General features: G+C 49.7%; 1 protein-coding gene and 2 non-coding genes across 3 annotated transcripts in view; 2 read left to right on the top strand and 1 right to left on the bottom strand.

Annotated features, from left to right (window-relative positions):
- The first annotated feature begins 2,654 nt into the window (after window positions 1-2,654).
- Window positions 2,655-2,737, top strand: TRNAL-CAG (transfer RNA leucine (anticodon CAG)). The gene has a single exon. It is a non-coding gene; the product is annotated as a tRNA-Leu (tRNA).
- A 447-nt stretch (window positions 2,738-3,184) lies between these two features.
- On the bottom strand, window positions 3,185-3,267 carry TRNAL-CAG (transfer RNA leucine (anticodon CAG)). The gene has a single exon. It is a non-coding gene; the product is annotated as a tRNA-Leu (tRNA).
- A 13,821-nt stretch (window positions 3,268-17,088) lies between these two features.
- The window catches only part of PLLP (plasmolipin), a 28,672-nt gene continuing 24,704 nt past the window's right edge, over window positions 17,089-21,056 (top strand). The window contains exon 1 of the mRNA XM_008977415.3: window positions 17,089-17,393. Coding sequence (XP_008975663.1) covers window positions 17,259-17,393 — 135 coding nt within the window. The 5' untranslated portion in view covers window positions 17,089-17,258. The remainder of the gene's footprint in view (window positions 17,394-21,056) is intronic.

The following is a 21,056-nucleotide window of genomic DNA, read 5'->3' as shown; positions in this document are numbered from 1 at the left end:
AGCCAAGTGTGGTGGTGCACACCTGTAGTCCCAAATACTTGGGAGGCTGAGGCAGGGATTGCTTGAGACCAGGAGATTGTCTGCAGTAAGCCAAGATTGTGCCACTGGACTCCAACCTGGGCCACAGGGCTGGGCCCTGTGTCAAAACAACAACAATAACAAACAAAAACACACCAGTTACTCCATCACAGAAGAAAATCCAAACTCCTTTCCCTGGCACTCCAGGCCTGTGTGATATGGCCTGAACCTTCCCATCACCTTACCCCTGCCACACTGGCCTTGCTGTCCCTCCAACAGACTATATTTCTCTCTGCCTCAGAGCCTTTGCACTGGCTATGTCTTTTATCTGAAATGCTGCCACCTGCAGCTTTGATCTTGCTTGTGTTTCTCCTTTTGAACTCAGTGTCAGCTCCTCACAGAGGCCCTCCCTAACCACCCTGCCTAGGAGAGCCCCAATGACTCTTGATCACTGTTAAAAGGGTATTTTTTTTTTTTTTTTTGAGACGGAGTCTCACTCTGTTACCCAGGCTGGAGTGCAATGGTGTGATCTCAGCTCACTGCAACCTCTGCCTCTCAGGTTCAAGCAATTCTCCTTCCTCAGCCTCCTTAGTAGCTGGGATTACAGGCACGTGCCACGACGCCTGGCTAATTTTTGTATTTTTAGTAGAGACGGGGTTTCACCATGTTGTCGAGGCTGGTCTTGAACTTCTGACCTCGTGATCTGCCCACCTCAGCCTCCCAAAGTGCTGGGATTACAGGCATGAGTCACCTCGCCTGGCCAAAAGGATAATTTTTAAGATAAAATCATAATTCTCATATAAATATAAAATGAACACGTCAAAGATTTTATTTTAGTCATTAATTAATGGGAGGACCTGTTCAATGTTATAGCCAATTCAAAAGAGAATTCAAAGACACACATATATTGGCAATCAGGAATGCTGAAATGAATTTATAAGTAGATTGCAAAATTGGTCAATATCCACAGGGCAATGATCAATTGCATTCTACCCTAACAAAATTCACCTGTATTTCTGTGGACAAGAATTATTTGGACATAAAAGTAATGAAAGGTGCAAGCCCTTATAGAATCAGATCCAGCTATCTTTTTTGCCTGTTTTAAAGTCTTTCATGAGTTTCTTGATGCATCCTCTACCCAGCATTTAACAACACCTGGATGTATTTGTCCACCTGTTTCTTATCCTTCTCCCTTCGCTCCATGCCTGAATGTATCTTGAGAGTGGAAATTCTGTTTTGTTCACAGCATCTAGAAGAGTGGCACATAGCAAGTGCTTAATAAATATTTGTTGACTTTCTTTCCGGCTTCCAGGGCAATTTGTATTTTAGAAGAGGACACAAAAGAGGTTAGTACTAAACCTAAAGGAAAGAATTCTGGCAGTCAATGAGGAGAGGACATTTGGGACAGGGAAAGAGGAGGGTTTCATTGTCTTTCAGATAACCAGGACCTCTGCCCACCCCCATGGGGCTGCATCCCAAGCTCCAAGCATCTCAAGGGAATCTAATCCAAGGGTGGTAAGTGCTGCTGTTCTCTGGCCGAGGCCGCTCTGTGATACCATCTCAGACAAGTCCGAGGGCACTAAGAGGTTAATGTGACCCCACTGCTCACACCTTCTAGGCCTGACCCCTGGACTCCAAAGTTGGCTCAGAGATGTTGGAGGGTCTTGGACCCTCTCTTCTAGTGCCTGTGTACAGAGAGGGGCAGCAGCTGCCATTGTAGGAATATGAGTCATTAATGAGGGAATTCATTAATTAATGTGTAATTGTTACACACCAGGTCAGCGGCCCAGCCCCCTGAGATCCTAGAAATCCTTCTGGAGAAGGGCACCCTCTCGGTACCGAGGTCTTCTGGTCCCTGGAGACAGCCTGTGCGCCGCGTGCATAAGCCTAGAGGGGGTGGAAGGGAAGAGAGGAAGATGCCGCGGGGGCCAGGAAAAGAGAGATGAGTCACGAAATGAGGGGATGCAGGAAGGAGGAAGCGAGGGAAGAATGAATCCATGGGATCTTCCCTGCGTACATACTGTGTGCCGGGCACGGTTTGGGCACTGGGGACATAGGAATAGGGCGGGTCTGGCTGTGCAGCTGCAGGCCTCGTTCTATCCCGGAGCCTGAGTAAATGAATTATAACACATATACAAATGTGAAGCTGCAGCTGGGGCGAGTATTCGGAAGGAGAGCGCGGTAAGAGTGCCAGGCGGCCTTGCAATACCTGGGCTTTACCTAGATTGGGCGCCAGCTCACGGAAATGTCTACGAATCAGTGCAGGTATACGGACTTGATTGCATTGTGCACAAGGGAAATGCAAGGTTGCTTGCAGATTTCAGGAATCAAAGCTGACATGATAGTACATGTATGAATGCAGAATGAATACAGGCTGAAGGCACGAATGCATGTGTATTGAAGTAACAGTCTTCGGTCTCGGCCTTCTCTAGTAGGCCTTGCGCACCCTCTGGCGTCGCCTAGGTGCATCGCGCTGACCTTCCTTGTCCCATCTCTCCACGCCCATTGGAGCAAGTGAGTGTATCTCGCTCCACCCAACACCGGGCGGACAACTAGGCGTGGGTCTTCGCTGCCCGCTACGCATGCGCACATTGCAGAACTTGTGAAGAGGCTTTATGCGCAGCACACTTCAAGCAGTCAGGATGGCCGAGCGGTCTAAGGCGCTGCGTTCAGGTCGCAGTCTCCCCTGGAGGCGTGGGTTCGAATCCCACTTCTGACAGAGCTGTATTACTTTTCCTCATCAACACCGCAGATCAGTGAGGTTATGTCTTGTGTGTATATATTCTGTGTATATGTTCTCATAATCTTTTTCTATTCTTTTACAGATCAATGAGGTTATGATGTCTTGTGTGTATATGTTCGCATAATCTTTTTTTATTGTTTTACAAAACGAGTATTTTCTTATTAACGAGCATTTTCTTTTTTAAAAAAGAATCTCGCTCTGTCGCCTAGGCTGGAGTGTGGTGGCGACATCCTCCCGCCTCAACCTCCTCCGAAGTTGGGAGTTCAGAATCACACGACCACGTCCTGTCAGACTTTTTCTTCCCCACAGACATTCATTTAGACTTTGGATTGCGTGTAAAACGTACGGTCCCCTGTGTTTGCGGGCCTCTCTTGGTGTGCGGTCGTCGAAAATTTCTCTTCTAAAATACCGGAAAAGAGCACTTGTCAGAAGTGGGATTCGAACCCACGCCTCCAGGGGAGACTGCGACCTGAACGCAGCGCCTTAGACCGCTCGGCCATCCTGACTTCCTAAAAGCTACTATTTTGGGGTCTGATGTAGTGCCTCTGATGCTTCAACGACGCTCGGGACTCAGAACCCAGAGGCGGTGTCCCGGGCAGTTCCGAGTCCGGCCTGCAGCTTAGGTTATCCACAACCAAACCCATCCGGTGCAGCGAGACTCACTGCTGTTGTCAAACTGGCGCTTTCTACTGAATACACACATAATTTAAATGGAAAATCAGTTTCCCTTACCATCAACAGAAATAAACACAATGAAAACGAAATAACGTTGCTAAATTCTAGCTGCCTGCCCAGGCTCTGAGCCTCAAGTGGTGGTATTATGAACTATTACTAATACCGGTCGGATGTTTCGGGCTGTGAATGGGGCTCTGGCGGAGTAGGGGGCGGGGTTTGGAGAATTATTGTTGGAAGGAGGACGCTCTATAAGGTTTTTGTCATCCGTTCCTCAGGACGGGAGGCCTTGGGTTGGGAGATCCCACTCTGCAAATGATTACCTAGGGCCTCATCCAGAAAGAGTTGGCTTTTAGACCTTTCTAATAAGCTGATCAAGGGAAAAAGTTGGAGATTGTTAAGCTTGGGGAAGAGAATTATTATCTGTCTACAAAAGCCTGATATACAAGGGGTTGGGATTGTGTCTGCCTGTCCTTTTTGCTCCAAGAACTGGGGCCCGAAGTGGGGGTGCAGTGGGTGAATAGTTACAGAGGATGGGTTTGGGAGAAGAAAGAGTTTGCTGGAAAGGAAACAGGGTGACTATTGGTAGTGATATCCCCGTCGCTGGAGGCATTCAAGACGAGGATCGATGGTCACTTGGTGGAAATGCTGCCAAGGAGATTCAAGAGTTTCTATTGCTGCTGTAACACATAACTACAAATACAAATTTGGTGGCTTAAAACCATCCCATTTATTTATCTTACAGTTCTGGAGGTCATAAGTCTAAAATGGGTCACAGGGTTACATTCCGTCTGGAGGCCAGAAGGGAGAATCATTTCCTTTCCTCTTCCAGCTGCTGGAGACCACCCACATTCTTTGGCTCCTCAGTCCACACCACTCCAAACTTTGCTCTGTCTTCATATCACCTTCTCTGACTCTGACCCTCCTGCCTAACCTCTTTATAACAACCCTTGTGATTACACTGGACCTGTCTGATAACCCAGGGTCATCACCCCATCTCCAAATCCATTATTATTATTATTGTTATTATTTTGAGAAGTAGTCTCACTCTGTTGCCCAGGCTGGAGTGCAGTGGCACGAACTCGGCTCACTGCAACCTCCGAATCCTGGGTTCAAGCAATTCTCCTGCCTCAGCCTCAGACTTCCGAGTAGCTGGGACTACAGGCACACACCACCACGCCCGGCTAATTTTTGTATTTTTAGTAGAGACGGGGTTTCGCCATGTTGACCAGACTGGTCTTGAACTCATGACCTCAAGTGATCCACCCGCCTCCCAAAGTGCTGGGATTACAGGTGTGAGCCACTGTGCCCAGCCCAAAGCCTTAATTTAACCACAGCTGCAAACTCTCTTTTAACCATTTAAAGTAACAGAGCCACAGGTTCCAGAGATTAGGATATGATGAGGAGACTCATTATTCTACCAGTGCCCTAAAGCACAATTTGATTTGGAAGATTCCATCCAGGGGTAATTTTCTATAATATCTTTGGTCTGAAACCAACTTTCCCCACCACTTCGCTGTTCAGTCTCCCCAAAACTGCTCTGAGTTCACCTCCCCACTCATCACAAACGTGGCTGGTGGATCCCGGAGGCCCCTGCTAAACCTTGAACAGGTTGAGAAGAAGTACTGCGTTTGAATTCCTGCCGTGTGATCTTGGGTAGATCACTTCACCTCTCTCAGCCATACAGGAAGGAAGGGAGGAGTTGGGGCAGGGGTCCCTAACCCCTATAGCGGTCTGTGACATGTGAGGAACCGGCGGCATAGCAGGAGGTGAGCCACACACAAGCTAAGGAAGCTGCATCTGTATTTACAGCCACTCCCCATCGCTTGCATTATCGCCTGAGCTCCGCCTCCTGTCAGATCAGGGGCAGCATTAGATCCTCATAGCAGCGTGAACCCTATTGTGAACTGTGAGTGCAAGGGATTAGGCTGCACACTCTTTATGAGAATCTAATGCCTGATGATCTCCCATCACCTCCAGATAGGACCGTCCAGTTGCAGGAAAACAAACTCAGGGATCCCACTGATTCTACATTATGGTAAGTTGTATAATTATGTCATTATCTATTACAATGTTATAATAATAGAAATAAAGTGCACTATGAACATAATGTGCTTGAATCATCCCAAAACCACCCTCCTAACCCACCCCTACCTCCTCTGGAAAAATAGTCTTCCACAGAACCAGTCCCAGTCCCTGGTGCCAAAAACGCTGGGGGACTGTAACGCCATTCATCGGTTTCTTTGGGTGTAAAAGACAGAAACCCAGCTTGCCCTCGTTTTGGCAAAAAAGGGAGATTTGTTGGCTCATGAGACAGAGGGCAGGGTGGGCAGGCAGGCTGCTGGATCTCAGGGACCCCAGGAAGTGAGGGATCAGAACTTCTCCCACCTGTGCCCCTCTCTGCTTCTCTGGAGGCAGCTCTGGCCAGGGCCTTGTCTCTCTGTTCAACACCAAGAGGGCCACCCTCACACTCCAGATCTTTCCACCACCGGGAAGCCTTCCCTGCTCACCCCTACAAATCGAGTTGTCTGGCACAGTCTCTCCCAGCTCCCTGGGTCTCCATCCAAGCACATCTGTAATGAACACATTATCTGGGTAATCCTTTGTTTAATGGCTCTCCCTAACACCCCCCATCTGTGGCTTGGTGATTAGCCGGACCCCTGGGGCTAGGGCCTGGCACATAATAGGGCTTGGTCCATATTTACTGTGTGATGAAAGAAATAAATAACACAAACCTACTTTACAAAAATAAAAAATAAAAAAATAAAAGGCTTCATACCACGGAAAAATCTCAAGACAAAGAGTTAAGTGAAAAAAGCTAAGTAGAAACCAGAAATGGGGTGGGCGCGGTGGCTCACAACTGTAATCCCAGCATTTTGGGAGGCTGAGGTAGGTGGATCACTTGAGGTCAGGAGTTCGAGACCAGTCTGGCTAACATGGTGAAACCCCATCTCGACTAAAAATACAAAAATTAGCCAGGCATGGTGGCACGTGCCTGTAATCCCAGCTACTCGGGAGGCTGAGGCAGAAGAATTGCTTGAACCCAGGAGGCATAGGTTGCAGTGAGCAAAGATTGTGCCACTGAACTCCAGCCTGGGCAACAGAGTGAGACTTCATCTCAAAAAATAAAAAATAAATACATAAATACAATCTTACTAGGTGATCAAGGTCAACATCAACAGTGACTGTGATGTTCCATTGATCAACATCCTATCAACAGTGATAGGTTCCATTGATAGTAGGTATCCTTGAGAGGCAATTTACCTCTGTAGTCTTCCTTCCAAAAATACATTACTCGAAGTCTAATCATGACAAAATAATATCAGACAAATCTCAATTGAGGAACATCCTACAAAACCCCTGAACGGGGCCGGGTGTGGTGGCTCACACCTGTAATCCCAGCACTTTGGGAGGCTGAGGCAGGTGGATCACCTGAGGTCGGGAGTTTGAGACCAGCCTGGCCAACATCGTGAAACCCTGTCTCTACTAAAAATACAAAAATTAGCCAGGCATGGTGGTGCGTGCCTGTAATCCCAGCTACTCGGGAGGCTGAGGCAGGAGAATGACTTGAACCCGGGAGGCAGAGGTTGCAGTGACGTGAGATCACGCCTCTGCACTCCAGCCTGGATAACAGAGTGAGATTCTGTCTCAAAACAAAACAAAGAAAAAAAAACCCTGAGCAGTACTCCTCAAAATGTTCAAGGTCATCCAAAACAAGGAAGGTCTGAGAAACTGTCACAGCCAAGTGCAGTCTATAGACACAGGATGACTAAATGTACTGTGGTATCCCGGATGGTATCCTGGAAACAGAAAAAGCACATTGGGAGAAAACTGAAGAACTCTGAATAAGTATTTAATAACAATGTAGCAATATTGGCTCATTAGTTGTGACACAAATGTAGCCTGGGCAACATAGTGAGACCCGACTCTAAAAAAAAAAAAAATAGCCAGGCAAGGTGGCTCACCCCTGGGGTCCCAGTTACTTGGGAAGCTGACGTGAGAGGATCATTTGAGCCCAGGAGTTTGAGGTTGAAGTGAGCTATGGTCATGCCACTGGACTCCAGCCTGGGTGACAGAAGGAGACCCTATCTTTAAAATAAAAAATAATAATAATAAAAATTTCGCTCTTCAAAATTAGCCTGGCTTTGTCACCCATGTTGGAGTGCAGTGGCATGATCTCGGCTCACTGCAACCTCCGCCTCCTGGGCTCAAGTGATTCTCCCACTTTGGCCTCCCAAGTAGCTCAGATTACAGGAACACCACCATGACTGGCTAATTTTTGTATTTTTTTCGTAGAAACAGGGTTTCACCATGTTGGCCACACTGATCTCAGACTCCTGGGCTCAAGCGATCAGCCCACCTGGGCCTCCCAAAGTGCTGGGATTACAGGTGTGAGCCACAGTCCAGACGAAAACACTGTTAAAAAATAAAAGACAAGCCACAGACTGGGAGAAAATATTCACAAGATTTTTTTAAATCAGATATATCTGATAAAGCACTTGCATCCAGTTATATCTCAATTATAAGGAGACAACCCAATTTTAAAATGGGCAAAATCTTTAAAGAGACACTTCAGCAAAGAAGATATATGAATGGCTAATAACCACATGAAAAGATGCCCAACCATCGTTAGTTATTATGGAAATAAACAGTAAAGCCACAATGAGACACTACTGCACACCTATTAGAATGGCTTTTTTAAAAAACTGGCAATACTAAGTATTAGCAAGGATGAGAAGCTACTGCTAGAAGTCTCTCATATATTGCCAATGGGAATGTAAATGGTGAGGCCACTTTGGAAAACGTTTTTTTTTTTTTTTTTTGGAGACAGGGTCTCCTTCTGTTGCCCAGGCTGGAGTGCAGTGGTGCAATCCCGGCTCACTGCAACCTCCGGCTCCCAGTTGCAAGTGAGCCTCCTGTCTCAGTCTCCTGAGTAGCTGAGATTATAGGCGCCCACCACCACGCCCAGCTAACTTTTGTATTTTTAGTAGAAACGGGGTTTTGCCATGTTGGCCAGGCTGGTCTCAAACTCCTGACCTCAAGTGATCCACCTGCCCCCGCCTACCAAAGTGCTAGTATTATAGGCGTGAGCCACCGTGCCTGGCCAAACATTGATTCTTTTTTTTTTTTTTTTTTTTGAGATGGAGTCTCGCTCTGTTACCCAGGTTGGAGTGCAGTGGGGCGACCTCGGCTCACTGCAAGCTCCGCCTCCTGGGTTCACGCCATTCTCCTGCCTTAGCCTCCCGAGTAGCTGAACTACAGGCGCGCGCCACCACACCCGGCTATTTTTTTTTTTTTTTTTTTTTTGTATTTTTAGTAGAGACGGGGTTTCACCGTGTTAGCCAGGATGGTCTTGATCTCCTGGCCTCGTGATCCGCCCGCCTCGGCCTCCCAAAGTGCTGGGATTACAGGTGTGAGCCACCACGCCCGGCCACTGGAAAACGGTTTTGCAATATCTTTTTATTTTTGAGACGGAGTCTCGCTCTGTGCCCAGGCTAGAGTGCAGTGGCCTGATCTCAGCTCACCGCAAGTTCTGCCTCCCGGGTTCACACCATTCTCCTGCCTCAGCCTCCCTAGTAGCTGGAACTACAGGCACCCGCCACCAAGCCCCGCTAATTTTTTATATGTTTAGTAGAGACGGGGTTTCACCATGTTAGCCAGGATGGTCTCGATCTCCTGACCTTGTGATCCGCCTGCCTCGGCCTCCCAAAGTGCTGGGATTACAGGCGTGAGCCACTGTGCCCGGCCACAATATCTTTTTAAAATTACTATTTGGCTGGTTGAGGTGGCTCATGCCTGTAATCCCAGCACTTTGGGAGGCCAAGGTGGGTGGATCGCCTGAGGTCAGAAGTTTGAGACCAGCCTGGCCAACACGGTAAAACCCCATCTTTACTAAAAATACAAAAATTAGCCAGGCTTGGTGGCACACACCTGTAGTCCCAGATACTTGGGAAGCTGAGGCAGGAGAATCCCTTGAATTATTATATGTATATATAATTTTATTTTGTTTTTTAAAAAATAGAGACAGGGTCTCTCTCACTCTGTTGCCCAGGCTGTGTCGAACTTCTAGCCTCAAATGATGCCCTCACTATCATTGGCCTCCGCCTCCCAGAGTGTTGGGATTGGGATTATAGGCATGAACCATTCACACCCAGCCAGTTTCACAATGTCTTATAAAGTAAAACATATTGGCTGGGCTGAGCTCGGTGGATCACACCTATAATCCCAGCACTTTGGGAGGCCGAGGCGAGCAAATCACTGAGCCCTGGAGTTCAAAACCAATCTGGGCAACATAGGGAGACCCTGTTTCTACTAAAAATACAAAAATTAGCTGAGTGTGGTGGCGCAGGCCTGGAGTCCCAGCTACTCGGGAAGCCAAGGCAGGAGAATCGCTTGAACCCGAGGAGCGGAGGTTGCAGTGAGCTGAGATCGCACCACTGCACTCGAACCTAGAGGACAGACTCCGTCTCAGAAAAAAAAAAGAAAAAGAAAAGAAAAGAAAGAAAAGCATAAACAAGGTGGCTGAGTGACACTGCTCACACAACGACAGAGTTCAGGGGTTTCCCCAAACCATCCTTAGGTTCCATAATCAGCCAGGACTCACAGAACTCGCTGCAAGCTGTATAACCATAGCTGCAGTTTATTACAGCTGAAGGATATGGATTAAAACCAGCCAAGGGAAATGGTGTATAGGGAAGGGGCTAGGAAAGTTCCAAACCTGGAACCTCCATTATCCTCTCCCTGTGGAATCAGGGACAGCGTTACTTTCCCAGCATCAATGTGTGACAATACGCACAGACTATTGCCACCCTAGTAAACTCACTGTCTTGGTGTCTAGAGTCTTTATTGAAGTCCCATCATGCAGGCAGGGTTGACTGCCCAGGTGGCAGATCTCAGACTCCAGCTCCTCCTAAGGTCCAGCTACGTGGGTCCATATCTTGTGTCCCAAAGCTTCCACCCTAAGCCACACTGTTCGGTGACCTGCTGCAGCCAGACCCCAGGCTAAACCACATTGTTAGACTATCAGGTGTGGCCAGCTCCACCCTAAACAATGACTATCAGATATGACATTCCAAGGGTTTAGAGGTCAACAGCCAGAGGCTGAGCACAAAAGCTAGATCTTGCTGGGTAGGTGGTTCACGCCTGTAATCCCAGCACTTTGGAAAGCCGAGGCAGGCGGATCATGAGGTCAGGAGATTGAGACCATCCTGGCTAACACGGTGAAACCCCGTCTCTACTAAAAATACAAAAAATTAGCCGGGCATGGTGGCGGGCGCCTGTAGTCTCAGGCAGGAGAATGGCATGAACCCAGGAGGCGGAGCTTGCAGTGAGCCGAGATCGCGCCACTGCACTCCAGCCTGGGTGACAGAGAGAGACTCCGTCTCAAAAAAAAAAAAAAAAAAAAGCCCTCAAAACTAACTAGGAAATGGGGAGATGTAGGTCAAAGGGTACAGAGTGGCAAACATGTAGGACGAAGAAGTGGAAAGACCTAATGTACAGCATGAGGGTTATAGTTAATAACAGTGTGTTGTATTCAGGATCTTTGCTAAATGAGCAGATTATAGCTGCTCTTGCCACTGGGAGGAAAATGGGTACCCATGTGAAATGATGGATATGTTAGTTTGTTTCACTACAGTAACCATTTTACTCTATATGTATCTTACAACATATTGTATATCTTACATATACACAATAAAATGTATTTAAAAAAAAAAGGAACCATTCCCACAGCACCAAGCATAGGGCCAGTTGGAAAAGTACTCAATCAATATTTGTTGACTGCAATCAGCAGCTCATTGAAGTTGGCTTCTGGAAGCTGTTAGATGAACTCCCATGGGAACCTTTCTGTGAATTTCTTAAAATTGTAAAAGGCAGGGTGTGATGATGGCTCAAGCCTGTGCTCTCAGCACTTTGGGAGGCCAAGGCAGGATGATTCCCTGAGGCCAGGAGTTCGAGACCATCCTGGGCAACACAGAGAGACCCTGTCTCTACAAAAAATAAAAAAATTAGGCCAGGCGTGGTGGCTCACGCCTGTAATCCCAGCACTTTGGGAGGCCAAGGCAGGTGGATCACGAGGTCAGGAGATCGAGACCATCCTGTCTAACACGGTGAAACCCTGTCTCTACTAAAAATACAAAAAAAAAAAAAAAATTAGCTGGGCGTGGTGGCGGGTGCCTGTAGTCCCAGCTAGTCAGGAGGCTGAGGCAGGAGAATTGCGTGAACTCGGGAGGTGGAGGTTGCAGTGAGCTGAGATCGTGCCACTGCACTCCAGCCCGGGCGACAGAGGGAGACTCCATCTCAAAAAAAAAAAAAAAAATTAGGCCTGTCGCCAAGGCGGGTGGACCATAAGGTCAGGAGATCAAGACCATCCTGGCTAACACAGTGAAACCCCATCTCTACTAAAAATACAAAAAAATTAGCTGGGAGTGGTGGCAGGTGCCTGTAGTCCCAGGTACTCTGGAGGCCGAGGCAGGAGAATCACTGGAACCCAGGAGGTGGAGGTTGCAGTGAGCTGAGATTGCGCCATTGCACTCCAGCCTGGGCAACAGAGTGAGAGTCCGTCTCAACAACAAATAGTAAAAATAAGTTAAAAATAAAAATAAAATAAAATAATTAGCTGGGCGTGGTGGTACACGCCTATAGTTCTAGCTACTGGGGAAGTAAAACTGGGAGGATCACCAGAGCCCAGGAGTTCAAGACTGCAGAGAGACATGATCATGCGATTGCACTCCAGCCTGGGCATCAGAGTGAGACCCTGTGTCAACAACAATTGCCTTTTTTTTTTTTTTTTTTTTTTTGAGACGGAGTTTTGTTCTTGTTGCCCAGGCTGGAGTGCAATGGTGCAGTCTCAGCTCACTGCAACCTCTGCCTCCTGGGTTCAAGTGATTCTCCTGCCTCAGCCTCCCAAGTAGCTGGGATTACAGGCATGCGCCACCACACCCGGCTAATTGTTTTGTATTAGTAGAGACAGGGTTTCACCATGTTGGCCAGGCTGGTCTCAAACTCCTGAAATCAGGTGATCCGCCTGCCTTGGCCTCCCAAAGTGCTGGGATTACAGGTGTGAGTCACCGCACCCAGCTACAACAACAATTGTAAATCTAATAGTGTAAATCCTTCAGTGGTTTAAGACCCAGGTGATCTGACTCTTGGCTGCCTCTTGAACCTCATCTCTCCCTATCTTCCCAACTCTTAGCCCTCAGTCCTTCCTCAAAGATCTCAAAGTCTTCCCTGACTCAGGGCCTTTGCACAGAAGGCAGTTTTCCCTGCCTGCAATGTTCTTCTCCTGTCTGATTCTTGTTCATCCTCCAGGTCTCTGCTAAAATGTTTAGACCTTCCTTGACCCAGTTATCTAAATGACAACTCCCAATCCTCAGAATTACTCTCTCCCCTGGCTCCCTGCTCTTTTTCTGTGGTGACATCATCACTACTGGTGAGTTGCTATTTCTTGGTGGGTTTGTACATCTAGACTGTCTGTCTCCCCCACTAGACTCCTTGAAGGTGGGGGCCCTCATCACAGCTCACAGCTCCGTCCCCAGGGCCTGGCACTCCCGAGGCACACACTAAACATCTGCTTCGTGCCTGAACCCCCACTGCTGAGTAGCTGAGTAGCTGGGACCACAGCTGGGCAGGCCCAGTACACAGTGGGGATATGGTCAGAGCAGGGAACTTTTGTAGAACTGAAGAAAACTGAGGCAAGACATGTACTGCAGGTATCCCGTGTGGAGATGGGCTGCTCAGAGCCCAGGAAGGGGAGGCCAGTCCTGGCAGTAGACAGGCTGTCTGTCCCCCCACCCCATCCTAAGAATCCAGGACCCCGTGGCGCCAGCGGAGACTGTGGGTGGGCAGCTGGTTCCAGTCTGGGGACAGGTTCCTTCCCACTTTTTCTGACTGGGGGGCGAGTGAAGTTGGTTTGGGAGAAAATGTCAAAGTGAAAAACAGTGGAGTGATTCAGTCTTTTCAGTCTTGCTTGCTGCCATTTGAAAAGAATGAAAGTGGGATTAACCAAAAAAAAAAAAAAAAAAAACACAAAATCCAAACCAAAACCAAAACAAAAACACCCTACTGTTTTAGAATCTGCCTCAGAAACAATCATCTTTTTGTTTTCTGTGTCATAATAAAATTAAGGGCTCACCCGAGCTTTGTTCTGCACTTGGACTTGTCTGCAGAGAGGCTGGTCTCTGAGTAACAATTTTGCAGCTACCAAGAAGACTCCTCATTTCCAGAGTACCTACTGCAAGTGGGGTGCTGGGACAGGGGAAGGGTCTCAGGTGCATTGAGGGGAGGGGGTTGAACATCCCGTTGAGTAAAGGGTTAAGTCAGCATCAACCAGTGATATTTTTAAAGTGTTCATCAGAGCTTGTCTCTCGCCTGCTTAAAACACTCCAGGCCTTGGCCGGGCGCAGTGGCTCACGCCTGTAATCCCAGCACTTTGGGAGGCCAAAGCAGGCAGATCACGCGGTCAGGAGATCGAGACCATCCTGGCTAACACGGTGAAACTCTAGCTCTACTAAAAATACAAAAAATTAGCCAGGCGTGGTGGCGGGTGCCGGTAGTCCCAGCTACTCTTTGAGGCTGAGGCAGGAGAATGGCGTGAACCCGGGAGGCAGAGCTTGCAGTGAGCTGAGATCACGCCACTGCACTCCAGCCTGGGCGACAAAGCGAGACTCCGTCTCAAAAAAAAAAAAAAAACACTCCAAGCCTTAAAATAAAATGTTAGCCCTTCTCCATCATTGTGGTAGGCTGTATAATGGCCACTAAAAGATGTATCAGTGGCTCATGCACTTTGGGAGGTCAAGGCAGGAGGATTGCTTGAGCTCAAGTTCGAGACCAGCCTGGGCATCATGGTGAAACCCAGTCTTTACAAAAAATTGGTGAGTCATGGTGGCTCAAGGACCTGTGGTCCCAGCTACTCAGGAGGCTGAGGCAGGAGGATTGCTTGAACCCTGGAGGCGGAGGTTGTAGTGAGCCAGGATGGCACGACTGCACTCCAGCCTGGGCAACAGAGTGAGACCCTGTCTCAAACAAACAAACAAAACAGATCCTAATTCTTGGAACCTGTCCATTTTACCTTATAAAGTAAAAAGGTCTTTACAGATTAAGTGACTAAATTAAGATTCTTTTTCTTTTTTTTTCCTTTTGAAACAGGGTCTTGCTCTGTCACCCAGGCTGGAGTGCAGAGGCAAAAACATGGTTCACTGTAACCTCAACCTCCTGGGGCTTAAGCAATCCTCCCACCTCAGCCTCCTAAGTAGCTGGAACCACAGGTGTGCACCGCCACGCCCAGCCAATTTTATTTTATTTTATTATTATTTTTTTTTAGAGACAGGGGTATTTGCTATGTTGTCCAGGCTGGTCTCAAACTCCTGAGCCAAACCCATCCTCCTGCCTTGGCCTCCCAAAGTGCTAGGTTTATAGGCATGAGCCACTGCGCCCAGCCTCAAATTAAGATTCTTTATTTGAGGAAGGCTATCCTGGAGTATCTGGGTGGCCCTAACACAATCACAAGTGTCCTTATAAGAGAGGCAGAGAGAGATGTTATACATACAGAAGAGGAGGAGGCCATGTGACGTAGGAGGCAGAGACAGGGTTGATGCAGTCATAAGTCGAGGAATGCCAGCAGGCCCCACCAGGGTTGGAAGAACAAGGATGGGATTCTCCTCTAGACCCTGCAAAGGGAGCATGACCCTCAGGACACCTGATTTTGGCTCTTCCCAAATTTTGGAAGATTTTGGCGCAGTGAAACTGATTTCAGACTTCTGGCCTCCAGGACTACGGGAGAGTAAATTTCTGGGTTTTCTTTTCTTTTTCTTTTTTTTTTGAGACAGTGTTTCACTCTTGTTGCCCAAGCTGGAGTGCAATGGCTCAATCTCAGCTAACTGCAACCTCCGCCTCCCGGGAGGCTGAGACAGGAGAATCACTTGAACCCAGGGAGGCAGAGGTTGCAGTGAGCTGAAATCATGCCACTGCACTCCAGCCTGGGTGACAGAGCCAGACTCCATCTAAAAACAAAACAAAAAAGGAAAAGAAATGTACAATATTGGTATTTTTTTCTTTTTACTTTTATTTATTTTGAGGCGAGGTCTCACTCTGTCACCCAGGCTGGAGGGCAGTGGCATGATCATAGCTTACTGCAGCCTCCAACCCCTAGGCTCAAGTGATCTTCTCACCTCAGCCTCCCTAGTAGCTAGGACTACAGGCACCCACCATCATGCCTGGCTAATTTTTTTGTATTTTTGTAGAGACAGGGTTTTGCCATGTTGACCAGGCTGGTCTCGAACTCATGACCTCTGGTGATCTGCCCGCCTTGGCCTCCCAAAGTGCTGGGATTATAGGCGTGAGCCACCGCGCCTGGCCCTAATATTGTATATTTCAAAATACGGTAGCTAGAAGTGGGGATTTTGAATGTTCTCACCCCAAAGAAGCCATAAATGTATGAGGTGATGGATATGCTAAGTACCTTGATTTGATTTTTTTACACAATGTACACAGGTACCAAAACATCACATGGTACCCCATATTTAGGTACAATTATAGGTTGCCGCAAAAGTAATTGCGGTTTTTGCTATGCTTTTAAATGCAAAAACCGTATAACTTTTGCACCAACCTAATATTACTTGTCAGTTAAAAACAATTTTTAAAGTGGCTCTCTTTTTAAATGGGTATTTGGGAAAAAAAAAATGTGGGAGCCAAGAAGGCCTTGTCTACTTCGTTTCCTGCTGTATCCACAGGGCCTGGCATGTAGTAGGTGTTCAGCAAACATTGGTTGATGAATGCATGAATGACCTATTTGTGCAAACCTCTAGGCTCAAGAGGTGTGTGACTGTGTGTGTGTGTAAGTATTTTAGGGTGCATGTGTGGCAATGAAACTGTAACCTCTATATGACCTCCCATCTTCTGAGTGACCCCTCCTCCCTCACGCTGTCAGGAGCTTTCTGGGGAATATTTCATTTATTCCCTACAACGCTCTGTGAGGCAGGTTTCCTTCATATCTATATGACAGACGAGGAAACTGAGGCTCCGCGATCATCTAAGTTATATAAAATATGTTCAGAAGTGAAAACAGCATTAATAGGCAGAAAAGGACCTCCCCCTTCTACCGCTTACCCACCGCTTACCCACACACTCCCCTTCCCCGCGCTGGGTCTCCCAGGATTCTTCTTTACTTTCTTTTCTATAAAATACAGACGGGGCGGGGGGGGGGTCTCACTGTGTTACCCAGGCTGGTCTCGAACTCTTGGCCTGAAGTTATCCTTTCACCTTAGCCTCCCAAAGTGCTGCGATCAGAGGCAGGAGCCACCGCATCCAGCCTTCTCCCGGGACTCTTCAAGAGTCGCTGCGCCGGGCCTAGGCCGAGGGTGCACAGCGCGCAGAAAGCGCCTGGGAGAGCGGTGTCCCCCGCGAGCCACCACAAGTTTATCCCTAGGCGCGGAAGCTACCACGGCCTGGGCGAGTGCCGGGAAATTCCCAGCGGGCGGCTTGCCCCGGGGGAGGCCGGCGAAGCGGTCTAGGCTGGTGCTGGCGGAGCCGATTCACGGACCCGGGGTTGTTTACTGGTCCGGGGAGTGGACACGGCTGCCCACGAGCCGGTCGCGGCTGGAGCGGCGGCGGCGAGCAAAGGGTTAAGGGGGCGGCCCCGGCGGCGGGGGCGGAGCCGGGATCTCGGCAGCACCTGGCGCCCCAGGCTCCCAGCCCCGACGCCTCCTGCAGCTCCTGGAGCCACACAGGGATCGGGAGCCTGGGGGAAAAGCGGTGCGGGAGCCGGCACCCACCGCTGGAGGGGCGGCGACGGCGGCCGTAGCGACCTTGGGAGGCAAGCGGAGCCGCCATGGCCGAGTTCCCGTCGAAAGTTAGCACGCGGACCAGCAGTCCTGCGCAGGGCGCCGAAGCCTCGGTGTCGGCGCTGCGCCCGGACCTGGGCTTCGTGCGCTCCCGCCTCGGGGCGCTCATGCTGCTGCAGCTGGTGAGAGCACGCGCGGGCCCACGGGGTTGGCCGGGGGCTCCCGGTCCGGCCAGGATGGGTGAGGGACTCCGGCGCTGCGTTCATTCTTCGCGAACCTTGCGCTCCCCACCCGGGCTCACACTGTCACCGACGCGCTGCGCGTACCCCTAGGGCGCTTCCCGCACGGACGCCCCCAAGATCGCCCTGCATCCCTCTCACCACGAGACTACCCCGTGGCCGTCGCTGCGAGCGTGAGCACCCTGCACCGTGTACAGAGTGCCCACTGCCCGTGCCCCATCGTGCCCCCTCCAAGGTGGTTACTAGCGGCCACAGAGAAGCCCCCACCGGAGCCACAGTCACTGCGCACAACCCGCCAACCCTTCCCAGCCCTCCCTTCCCTCCTCTCTCTTTTTCACCCCTCTTTCTGCCCGGACAGTGCCCCCAGCCCTCTAGGTAACCCAGTCTGAGGCAAAGTCCACTCTCTGACCACCTTCTGTCCCGCTCCCAGCGGCTCCGGGTGGCCGCACCCATGAACAGTCCTCATCTAATCTAGAGGGCACATCCGACTCCCCAACACGCACACTCAGGCACTACCCTGTGGGCGCCCGCGCGGGAGCCGGTCTCTTCTAGCTTTCTCTGGGTGACCCGCCAGGTTTCAGCCGGTTTAGCCAGCCCCACGGGGCCGAGATATCGCTGGAGGGAGGGGTTTGTGGGTAGCCAGGGGCAAGACTCCTACTCTCTCCCAGACCCCTGTACAGACCCCAACTGAGGCGGACCCATGGGAACATCCTCCACTCCCACACCAGCCACAGGCCCGGATGTTAGCTTCTTCGTCTGCCACCCTTTCGTGAGGGTCTGGAAGCTGGGTGGGTGCCCTGGGTGGGTGAGGGCCTGATACATTTTCAGAGGACTCAGGTGGAATTGGAGTTGGGCCAGGACCTGTATTTCTTAGCAATCCAGCGCTAGTGGACATTTCCCATTGTCTCCTATTGCTGGGTGCTAGCGCTGCTGCGAGGCCCAAGCTGGAGGGCAGGGTGGTTGCTTTGGTGCCAGACCCTGGGCTGAGGTCCGGTCTCCCTTCCCTGACCTCTCCAGGTGCGGGCCCACCTCCACCTGGGTCAGTGCTATCTCATTTCAGGATTTCTCAGATCTCTGTGGGCCCCCTCCCCAGCCTCTGAATCTCCTGGCGGGTTTGTTTAAAATTTAGATTATTGGACTCCACCCCCGGAAAAAAATGTGCAATTGGAATTTGAATCTCAGGAAGTACAGCCAGAAATTCATTTTTAACAGTTCTCCCAGAGTTTTTTGTTTGTTTCTCTTTTGGGGGGTGGGGGAGAAGGGGAGAAGATTCTGTCTTCTGAGGGAAGAGGTCTAGTTCCTGGAATCATTTAATTCTGCAGATGGGGAGAGCCACTGACCCCGCCACCGCTGGAATGCTCTGCTCTGGGCTGGTTGTGAGGGGCACAGCCATGAGCAGCTGCCTGACTGCCCAGGGGAGAGCCAGCTGGGTGTGAGAAGTGGTGTGAAAGGGCAGAGGAGAAGGAGAGCAATTTCACGACCAGGAAGGCTTGTTGGAGGAGGTGGTTTTTGAGCAGAGACTTCACTGAAATCTGAGGCAGAGGCAGGGAAAGGGTGTTCCAAGGGCAGGGAACAGTGTGAACCAAGATGTGGTGATGAGAAAGTTGAATTAATTTGCAGGGAGTAGCCAACAGGTTGGTGGTGCTGGAGTTGAAGCACTTGTTTCTGGTGTGGACAGAAGCCAAGGGCCTTGTGTAACTTCTGCGAGCTACAGGGTCTAGGTTCTGTTGGTGGCCTTAGGAGGTTTTGGAACAGAAGAGGGATCTTGCTGGGTGGAGGATGATGACCGGCAAGATCCCTGTGAGGGATCCCTCAGCATCCCTGGTGAGGTGGATCCTGAGGCTGGCCCCTGATGGACAGGAGGATTGCTTGTGGCCAGAAGTTCAAGACCAGCCTGGGCAACATATTGAGACCCTGTCTCTACAAAAAAAGGAAAAAAAAAATAGCCAGGCATGGTGGTATGCGCCTGTGGTCTCAGCTACTTGGGAGGCTGAGGTAGGAGGACCCCTTGTGCCTGGGAGTTCAAGGCTACAGTGACTTTGATCGCACCACTGCACTCCAGCCTGGGTGACAGAATGAGACTTTGTCTCAAACAAACAAACAAACACACACACACACACAAAAGAAAAGAAAAAAGAAAGAGACTAGCAATAGGGGCAATAGGGGGAATGGAAGGCATTGGAGTAAGAGGAGGATGTTGCTGCTGTGGGCTGCAAGGGTCTTGGTAGCTTCCTCTAGAGCAGGCTTGTGTTCCTGATTGGGGTTGGGGTGGGTGGGGCATCCCCTGTGGGCTCAGCAATCCAGCCCTGAGCATCTGGGTCCCATTACACAGACGTAGACATTGAGGTCTAGGTAGAAGGACTTGCCAGGAGTCCTGTAATAGAGCTTGGCACTTGGGTCTCTTGACTCTCAGGGACTGGGTGTGAGGGAAGTGGGCTCCTTTTGCCCCCTACCTGCAGTGCCTTTGGGGGGATGAGGGTCTTCCGTCAGAGTTCTGAAAATGACCTGCACATTTTAGTGCCTTAGAAATCTGCTTGTTGGGGCCAGGTGTGGTGGCTCACGCCTGTAATCCCAGCACTTTGGGAGGCCGAGGTGGGCAGATCACGAGGTCAGGAGACGGAGACCATCCTGGCTAACATGGTGAAACCCCATCTCTACTAAAAATACAACAAAATTAGCCGGGCATGGTGGTGGGCGCCTGCAGTCCCAGCTACTCGGGAGGCTGAGGCAGGAGAATGGCGTGAACCCGGGAGGCGGAGCTTGCAGTGAGCTGAGATGGCGCCACGGCACTCCAGCCTGGGAGACAGAAAGAGACTCCGTCTCAAAAAAAAAAAAAAAAAAAAAAGAAAGAAAGAAAAATAAATCTGCTTGTTGGAGAAGCTGCATCCTGAGCTGTTTCTCTGGCAACAGATAGTTCCACTGGGTCTGAAATGGGATATGTGGGGGTTAATCCAACAGGCACCACCATCTGCTGGGAAGCCATGGTAGCTCCCATCTATCAGGCCAGCACTAGGCTCAGGCCCTTTGCCAAGGCCTTTAGATCTTCTTAGTCGGCCCCATTTTACAGGTGAGAAAACTGAGGCTCAGAGGCCAGTTCTTTGCCCAAGATCTCACAGCCCTCCTCCACAGGAGTGATTTTTCTGGCTTTTCTGGCCTATGGTCTTAATGACCACGTGTGGCTTTGCTGCTACCTTCCCAGGATCTGTCATTATGGAGGGAGTGGTGGGGACCCTGGGCCCACAGCCCGCTTTCCAGGAGCTCTTGGTCAGTGAGAGAGGTGCCCAGAGGATGTGCTTCTCCCAGAGGGATCAGAGAAGGCTGCATGGAGCAGGAAATCAATGAGAAGATGGAAGCTAATTCCCCATCAAACCCTTCTGTTTCCCAGGATTTGATGAATGTTCCTGGTATGGTGGGAGGAAGGGGAGGTGGGTAGAAAGGCTCCCAGCTCCTGGAGAAGGAGATACACTTTTCATTCGGTATCAGAATGTGTCCTGAAGAACCAATGTCAGTATTCTTCACAGATGTCTGGTGGTGTTCATTGATTTATCACTATCGTTATTCCTTGTAGATTCAGAAAGAACACCAGATGGAATATGATGTTAAACC

Source organism: Pan paniscus, chromosome 18 (genome assembly GCF_029289425.2).
Source record: "Pan paniscus chromosome 18, NHGRI_mPanPan1-v2.0_pri, whole genome shotgun sequence".
NCBI classification, from domain to species: Eukaryota; Metazoa; Chordata; class Mammalia; order Primates; family Hominidae; genus Pan; species Pan paniscus.
The sequence above is the reverse complement of the archived record's forward strand: the minus strand, read 5'-3'. Positions and strand labels throughout refer to the sequence as shown.